Raw genomic sequence first — 9,336 nt, 5'->3', positions numbered from 1 at the left:
GGAAGACAAGTATTTCTGAGCATTACTTGATCTGAACTGAAAAAGAGCCAAAAAATGTGTTAAACATTTTAATTGTATTATTCCAAACAAGGAAAGGGTAGATCCAGTAGATCTAGTAGATCTAGCGATTGAGTCCGGCATGGACAACGTAATGACAAACAGCAAGCTCAGACTCCCAACGGTATATTCTGTAACTGTTCCTTATTCTTTACACATAAACCCTTGACCCCACATTGATCCTGAGGCCTCAACAATATCTTTTGTGAGTCACTTCACTGAGGCTTGGTTTATTTGCTGAAAAAATTAAAAAAAGACTGATATTTCTGAGTATATTGTATGCTGCTGCAATAGGAAATCCAAGAAGAGTCTCAAGAATAGGAAGAAAAGCTGAAATCTACCGGTGTTATCCTGAGAACTGTGATTTAATAAACTATAAAGCTATTTAGACTTTTAGCTAAACACAGATTAATTTCATAAAAGTGTCAGAAAATAATATAACTTTATTCTGCTTTTAAACAGCCAGGTATTTAGTTGGGACAAAAGTCATATATAAAGAAGTCAGCACTTTTGTAAAGTTATTACAATTTTGTTATGTAAATACCACTTGAACTTCAACAATTAATAGTGAAAGTGCAAATAGAAAAAGATGCATCGATATAATCACCCTGGCTTGTAAATTTTCATGGACTGCACCCATCTCAAATTAACATACAGTGGACTTCAAATTATAGCCAAAGCTTTATCAATTCTGCCAAGAAGACATACATATTGTACAATCAACCAGTCAATCACATTTTTGGCAAGGCTTTCAGTTGTTCATATAGTCTTCTTCCCACATCTGCATGAAAACATACAGATTGTGCAACATTACTGAAATATAACTTAAGTGACATTCAGTCTTAAATCCATTTGAACAGTGGGGTCCAGCATAAACACAAACCAGTACAGAACATTTTTACTTACACAAAAACAGCCCAAAAACAAACAAAACCAACCAATTCATTATTTTTCAGTGCAAAAAAATTGTTCTGTTGTGAAAGTATTAAGGTGTTAAAAAGGCTGAAACCATCATCTCATTGATATACATTAATAATAGTGCTTTATGTATTCTGTAGATATTAAATATCAGTCGCAGACAGTCTTAGTTATTACTACCATAAAGGATAAGTCTGGTAATATTCTATATATTTTTGTTGTCAACAAATCCCATGAGAAGACTGAAACCTACAATGAAATTATCCTTTGACATTTATTGTATGTGTATCTAAAACCTGATATGGCTTATTACACTGTGCCATAGAGCTCCATTGTTGTCTAAAAGCTATTAAAAACACACAAATGAGCGACACTATTGAACTGGGTGACATGTCCCTTCATTACTATGAACATGGGCACTGTAGTTTGTTTTGAGTTGATCCCATACACACCATCCTGCTGCCGTAAATACTCCGAAATCCGCCACTGGAAATAGACTGCAACAAAACTATTATTTACTCCTGTATCAGTAACATTTGCTAAAAGCTACAGTTCCCAGCTGTAAGATTATTTTGCCTTTTAAAATTTAACTACATATTCATGACTTGTTTTTAAAGATTCATGTCCTCTGTATGAATGAATGGGCTTGAGGCTGAATGCCACAGAGAGGGTAGTGAAGTCAGAAAGTATTAAGAGACAGACTAACACACTGTTGGTTTTGATCGTTTCATGAGATTTGTTGATAATTAAAAAAATATATAAAATATCACCAACCTTATCTTTTAACACTGTCTGATGGCCATGTATAAACTGAGTCACATACTCCTTCAAAGTGAAAAGAATCAATATCTAAACATCAAACATAGTAGAAATAAGGCCCAGAAAGTCTTTTTAAGTCATACTCTGTCCCTATATTACATTTCATTTATCCACAATTATTGTATTTTCTCCAATCATCTAGTTTATTCATGAATTCCCCACATTTTGGTCTGAGCTCGAGGGGGGGTTTGATTCCATATCAACATCTTCAGACTCCTTCCCATTTGTCTGTTCACCTGCAGCTTTGTCAGTGCTCGTCAGTGACCCATTTGTTGCCGACGCATTTGCCTGCGACGTTTCTTCCTCTTTCTTTTTATCTGGCACTTGATTAAAATCAGTCCTTGGGATTTTTTCCTCCCTCTCTGAAGAAAGAGAGGGTGAGTGTTTCGCAGTCTTAAGGGGGGTTTGCGCTGACGGGCTCGTTCGACCAGTGGCTTTATTAGCACCAGCTTTTTCCTCCATCTGCCCACTGGCTAAGTCCCCAGTAGAGCCGTTGCTTGGCAGCACCTTGTTATCTTCTCTCTTCTTCTTCGGTGGTTTTTCAGTGTCAATGTCCCCATCTGTTTGCATAATGTTGTCTGCTTCCTGCATGGTGTCCTTTGAGTTGTTGGTAAATTTGAGCTCACTGTCTGCACTGGGCTCAGTTTTTGCCATCACAGTGTCAGGACTGGGTGACTGATCCATTTCATCAACATCATCTGTAGAGTCATTTCCATTTCCTAAAATTTCGTTATTAGATTCAGCCTCTGAATTTCCATTTCCTACAGTCTCAGCTTCTTGTTTTGGCTCTGGGGATGCTTCAGATAGTTTGTTTTTGTCTTTACTTGAAGTTTTATCAGTTCCTTTCTGGGCTTTTGCAACATTATCCGGTCCATCCTCTTTTTGTGGCACAACTGCTTCTCCGTCTTTGCTTTTACCCCGGGAATACACTTCTTCCTTTCCATCTCCATTCCCAACAGCATCAGATCTTTTCTCTGCCTTCCTGAATTGTTTCTGAATCTTTCTGGGACACCACACAAACTTATCCTTTGGCTCAAAGTGAAGGTAGGCAAAGCGCACAAGCTCCTGACGTTTGTGTTTATCCAGGACTGCAAACAGGAAGTAGTCGAGTACACTGCGTTTAACACTGCTAAGGGTCTTCTTGACCAGAGTCTCTTCAAGAAAGAAGCGCACAAGTGGGGCTTGATAGTGCTCAAAGCCCAGCTCTCCGAGGCTCTTCAGGATACGAGTGATGCGCAGGTTGTTGTGCATATTCCTGTGAGAGATGAGACAGTTGAAGCTGAAATTACAAAGAAAAAAAGTACATATCTCGGAAGTTGCTTACTTGAGAATATTTGAATATTTACCGCTCAAGGTTTCCAAAGCGCTCCTTCCAGTTCTCTGCTCGTTTCACTTCACCTGTCTCCTTGTTGACCAGACGGATGCCATAAAAGCCCAACATGAGTTCATAGGACTCAACTAGTCTCTTTTTGGCATCCTCATTCTTCTTGAAGGCCTGGCAAGCACATACGGTGGAGATAAAAAGTGAATGAGACAAAATATTGTAGGATATTTCTACAGCTTTTGTGATCACACATCACACTAACAGGGATCATACTTGTAAATAAATACATGGAAACCAATATGTTCAGGGTATCCAATAGGTTTGCACTCCTAGCTAGCCAGAAATTGGTATAGTTATCAGTAAAAAAAAAAAAAAAAAAAAAGTAAAAAAAGCTTAAGGTTTATTTTTATGCAGTGTTTCCCCTATATGCTTTCAACAGCAGCGCCGCTGCTAAATGATGAACACCACCACTGAAATTTCACATTGTACATAATGATCACGACAAATGCAAACCACGCGCACATCCTCCACTTCAAGCAACTGACTAGAGCTAGTGGTGAGCGAATAGGAACTAGTGTCATTGCTGCAGCTTCAACTCTCCGTCCTCTCCTCTGCTCCCTGTGTGGGTGTTTGATCGAGGGCGGGGCTCAGCTCCTCCACTCGTACACAGACACAGAGCAGAGAGGCCAGCGGAGAGAGTGAACCAGGTGAAGTGAAAGGTAACATTTTACACGAGTTGATGACAACTACATGGTATACCAGGGTATTTAGAAATCCTGAAGGTATGATTTTCAATACCGTCAATAATACAGAGGCTCCTCTTTCTAATAAACTGATTCAGAGACGCTGTATTGAGGTGATGTAGTGCACAGTACGCACCACCAGAGGTCAGTCTCTACTGGTGAAACAGGCAGCTGAGCTGAGAAAGATAGCGACTGCTAGTAGTGGGGTTAGCGTTACAGGACTAGTAAAAAAGAAAAATGCCTCTGCTTTCTCTGTTTGGGAGTATTTTGGGTTCAGTCCTGATGATAAAGGTGAGCCAGCTAACATGGACGAAGCTGTGTGCACCATTTGCCTCAAGAAAGTTGTGGCTAAAGAGCAACATCTGCACATCATCTCTGTTCAGCCCACGGACGTGTCGGTATCCTCTGCGGCAACAAGGGTCCTCCAGCAAGAATCCATGGAAGAAGGGCCCTTATTTCCAATCTATTCATTATTCTATGGGCCATAAGTATTTAAATCCAGGAAGACTCATCTAAGTAGGCTAACTGCATATTAGACACACAGCATTGTAGGCTAAACAATGTCATACACGCTACAATGACTTCAATCACCCGCAATCATCACGGTATTTTTTACACAAATACCGTCATATACTGTATAACCCAGTGAAATGTCAGGATGGTATGAAGGTATGAAAAAATAGATACCGCCCAAGCCTATTTAAAATAGAAATCAATTCTAATCCTGTTCTGAACTAGGATTACTTCAGGACATAGTGCTTACGTCATCAGTGAGCATATTTGTTTCACTTTTCTCCTTGCTAATGCCTGAGTGTACTGTGAAAAACTACAACCAGTGTTGTGTAGGTCCAAAATGATGTGAAAATGCATAGTTTTTAGTCAAATAACATCAGATTTTCTTGGGGGATAACCCACAAACCCCCTGACTGTGTTGAGCCATTTCATTCTTTGACATTTAATTACAACTACAGCTATCTGGGCCTCCAGAGTTCTTCTGGTGTCAAAAGCTCCTGTAAATGATCACACACACGGCTCGATGAACATGAATAAACCTGTCTGGGACAATTCTTAAGTACTTTTTTAAAGTAGTTATTTCACTGTTTTTGTGCGCAAATACAGGCACGCACACAACAGTAAAGCTGCTGAAAAAAATCCCAGGGGAAACACTGTTTATGTGTCTGTGATGTCCATATGAAAAGACTTTAATATTTTGGAACACAGGTTTCCCAAGCTATTCAGATATTTTCTCTACAGACGGATGTTAATAAATGACAGTGTGAGTTGATAACTGATGTGCTCGTGTCCTGCAATGCAAGAAAATGTTTGGTGAGGTTGGTAACAGGGAATGAAGAGTAGGTCAGGTCTATAATTAAGCAACAATGCTACAGCTGTCACCTGAAGCGGTTATGTGGTGGCCACTGTGTTTAACTTTTAGTAAGCTTTGAGTTGAAGATATGAAATATTTCTAATGGAAAATAGCCAAATTTTATCTAACATTTTGAGAGACATTATCCCCTAAGACAGGCTACACTATTGGACAATGATAAAATGTGGAAAATGTCTTTATCTGGGCTGCAGCGCTGTGAAGCACAACTGAATCTATGAATAATGATGTTGGAAAAAAGATATTTACATAATACAATGCAGTATTTTTATACATTATTTCATTAGATATGCAGCTTTAAATTGTTTTAAGTATTTTTGGGGCACTTCGTTTTGATACTGGACCAGAGAAAGGTTACAGGAAATGAGAGGGGAGAGAGCAGGATGGCGTACAACAAAGGCCCCCAGTCAGTCTTACTGGAAATTGCTAGGCCTCCAGGACGGCCAAGCTTTTTACTTCTGCAGCTCATTTTTGAAAGAATTTATCACTCAAGCCATTTTTGAGCATAGAGAAACTATGGCATCAGTTCAATTTTCTGGATGATTCAACCAGCCTGTCTAATATCACGCATCTCTAGCCAAAGCATCCGAAATACATATTTAACTCATTGGACGGCATTCAATTCTGGCTTTGCTCTCATCAGATATGGTTCTGTGTCATCAATGTAAATGATCCAATTAATTTCCTGCGTTGCTTTACGTTGCACCCGAAGTTGCGAGTTACGGTTGACAAACAAACTCTGCACATTTAACTGTTGTGGTTGAGCATTCATTTAAATATCTGCTGTCTCACTCACCTCAATCTCCTTCTTGGTGAGTTCTGAAGCCATGTAATTAACCCCCGGTTCTCGCAGTGGAAACAGCCTTACAATGGCAGAGGATTAAAGAGAGAAACAACACAAAACCAGTTAACATAAAAAGAAACAATACACTAACGCACTTATGTCAACCGTCTCTGCAACTGCTAAAAACCCCAAAACAAAAAGGACACCACATACAACTCTGAAACCCTATGATTTTACTAAATACATCCTTCTAATAAACAGTCTTGACCAGCAGCAACACTGTGTCAACAGACAGCATGACATCCTTCTGGGCTTCGCTGGAATGAAGTGTCAGCTTAATCATAGTTTCTCTTTCGTCGAATCTGTATTTAGTGACAGCTGAGACTAGAAAACTGTCATTAGGCAGATGAAAAGTAAGCAATCACAGTCTTTGGAGGTTAATTTCAACATTTTGAAAGATAAAATGTAGTGTAGCTAATACATGAAATGGGTAGTTTTTTACTCTGACCATTTAATTTGGAACAAAGGGCTTGAACCAGGTACTTAAAAAGTAGAGGAATGTGTGTTACTCTAAAGTTGGTTTTAGAACTGCAATGGCTAGTCGATTGTTAAATTCTCTGGTTCCAGCTTCTTATATGTGAATATTTTATGGTTTCTTCAGTCCTCTATGATAGTAAACTGAATATCTTTGGGTCGTGGACTGTTGGTCGGGACAAAACAAGGCAGTTTAAGTTGCATGCTTAGGCTGTGGGAAACAGTGATCGACATGTTTCACTCTTTTTTGACATTTTATAGATCAAACAACTAATTGATTCATATTGATTTATATCGCTATAACTGCTTTAAAAACAAGATACAAAGTTACTGACTTGTTCACTGGCAGATTGTTTCTCTTACAGTGCTTTTTATCAAACCACCCACGCTCACCTTAGACATGTGATGGTGCAGCAGACATTAGCCTTACAACACGTTTTGCTAATCAAGAGCTTCAGGAGCACAACATACATTGTAAGATCCCTTCATAATGCACTTACGATGTAAGTGATGAAGCCTCCTTCCATGCAAAAATGTATTTAAACGTTTATCTGAAGCTAATGTGAAGCCTTCAGCCTTCCAAATTAGTCAAATCAAGCAGATACCTTTCAACGTTAGTCTTTTTGGTGCCAAAATTCCTCTTTTTGTTACTATACTTCCACCGCAGCTCAACAGGGAAACGCTGTCCGAGAAAACAAAAAGAGGGAATTTTGTGCTAAAAAGACTGTAAATGCGGCAGATATCCACTTGATATGACTAACTTAGACTGCTGAAGCATCATATAAGCTTCAAACTTTTAGTACAAAATGACTGTGTGAACATACTGTGGATTTTGGCCTCCATCACTTACACTGAGAGTGCATTTGAAGGGGATCTTTTAATAGCCAGTATGAACAAGAGGAATTATTACAGAGAAGAAAACCTCTTTCAGTGTTCATATGGACAACTGACAGACTTGAAACATTGTGAACCTATCCTTTAAGAGTGTGCAACATGCCACAGATTGCAAGGTCACCAGATTTAGATGACATTAGCTTTGCAACCTCACATTGGACACAGCCAAAACATACACCACAATGTTTACACAATACATACCACTGAATGTACGAGTGAACTCTCTCCAGTCGTTTGTAGTCATTTTTCCATTCTTTAAGAAATGAGTCAATGTAGACATCTGTGCCACATAAGCAAGAAAGCATCATGTCATTACACATTTAACTTTTCAAAAACACTGACAGCACATTCTGAGAAAGTTATAATATATTACCATCAGGAGCGGAGGGATATTTATTGAGATAAAACTGCAAATTGTTCATTTTGTCCTCCGAGCACTCGTCATCTGTAAGATTCTGTCAAAAGAACAAAGAGCATAATTTGACCCCTCTCAGTTGTGAGAAATGAGATGCTTTTCAACGGTGTATTTAAAGGTGCAGTGCGTAGAATTTAGTGACGTATAGCTGAACAGACTTGGCATGAATTGGAATATAATATTCATAAGTATGTTTTAATTAGTGTATAATCACCAGAAAATAAGAATCGTTGTGTTTTCGTAATCTACATAGGGAGAGGGTCCTCTTCCACGGAGATCACCATATTGCACCACCGAGTTTCTACAGTAGCCCAGAATGTACAAACCAAATACGGCCACCATAGGTTCTCCAACTCCTTGGAAGGTAAAGGGGGGGTGGTGGGTGGTGGGGGGGCAATCTGCAACCTCACCGCTAGATGCCACTGAATTCTACACACTGGTCCTTTAACCTTACTTACTGGGTATCCTCTCCTGTAGTTCTGCATGTCCTTTGCTGCCCTCATGTTTCTGGGCGTGTGATGCCACTGCAAATGAAAGTAAAAGTGAAATTAACCTACGTGCAATATCTCACCGTTATATAACGGTGAGAGTGGGTGGGGAGGGGGGGATTATTATTGTTATGAAAAGCTGAAATTACTGCAACTATAACAGGTTTTGTCATAATTACTAATGACGACAAAACCTGCAATGTTTCTACTGATGAGGAAAATTGACATGCTAATCCATTTCCTACTCTGGCAAAAGGGTTCAGCAGTTAATTAATGTTAATCATTTTAACGTGAATAACAAACTATGAACAGTAATCGCTGTAAGCAGTCCCAACATAAATGTTTCGACGTAACATCAGCTACTTACAACCCGTCAAAAGTAAGCTATCGTCACAGCAGCCAGCTAGGCTAGTTAGCAAGCCTGCAGTAGCAGCAGCGTTAAGGCATAAAGCTAACATTAGCTTTTCCAGTCATGGCAATAACAGCAAACGCCTGGCCGAGTGCATAAGCAATGAGTTAGGAGTCACCATATCACATGCCATGGCATCATTTAGGTAAGTTATGGTTTGGTAGAGTAATAATTAAAAGCACGTACTGTTACTAAAGTCCACCCAGATTTGTTTTTGTCTTGACTTGACCGACGGGTTTGGCTCTCTCCGGCCGGGTCGTCTCCATCACTCTCTGTGTCCCAGGTCGAGTCGTACTCACACACACAGTCGTCCTCCATTATTTTAAAAAAATACGTTAAATAACTAGCTAAAGCTAAATACACGCGTAACCTAGTTTAGCGATATAAACGGGCGTGAATCAAGTTACACTTTCATGTTCAGGTTAGACGGGGACGGCCCTGACCATCCGTCTTTGCAGTCGACCATCAGACAGGCAGCGGCACCGTTGGCGGCTGCAGCACTGATGCTGCCTTCAGGTGCCCCTTCTAAGTAGCAGTAATTTAACCCTCACGCAACTCTACACATCG

At 39.6% G+C, this 9,336-nt stretch overlaps 2 protein-coding genes across 2 annotated transcripts in view; one reads left to right on the top strand and one right to left on the bottom strand.

Moving 5' to 3' along the window:
• Positions 1–480: 480 nt before the first annotated feature.
• On the bottom strand, positions 481–9,282 carry ogfr (opioid growth factor receptor). The gene is made up of 7 exons (XM_067592729.1): positions 8,956–9,282; positions 8,331–8,396; positions 7,831–7,912; positions 7,659–7,737; positions 6,042–6,108; positions 3,141–3,289; positions 481–3,049 (listed from the first exon to the last, which is right to left on the bottom strand). The coding sequence occupies exons 1-7, from the start codon at positions 9,085–9,087 to the stop codon at positions 1,942–1,944; spliced, it is 1,683 nt and encodes a 560-aa protein (XP_067448830.1). The 5' UTR covers positions 9,088–9,282; the 3' UTR covers positions 481–1,941.
• LOC137184754 (uncharacterized) overlaps positions 8,384–9,336 on the top strand; it is a 41,350-nt gene continuing 40,397 nt past the window's right edge. Inside the window, exon 1 of the transcript XR_010928713.1 lies at positions 8,384–8,914. The gene's annotated coding sequence lies outside the window, so the exon portion shown is untranslated. The remainder of the gene's footprint in view (positions 8,915–9,336) is intronic.

This window comes from Thunnus thynnus, chromosome 6 (genome assembly GCF_963924715.1).
Source record: "Thunnus thynnus chromosome 6, fThuThy2.1, whole genome shotgun sequence".
Lineage (NCBI taxonomy): Eukaryota > Metazoa > Chordata > Actinopteri > Scombriformes > Scombridae > Thunnus > Thunnus thynnus.
This window is presented reverse-complemented; position numbering and strand designations above follow the sequence as displayed.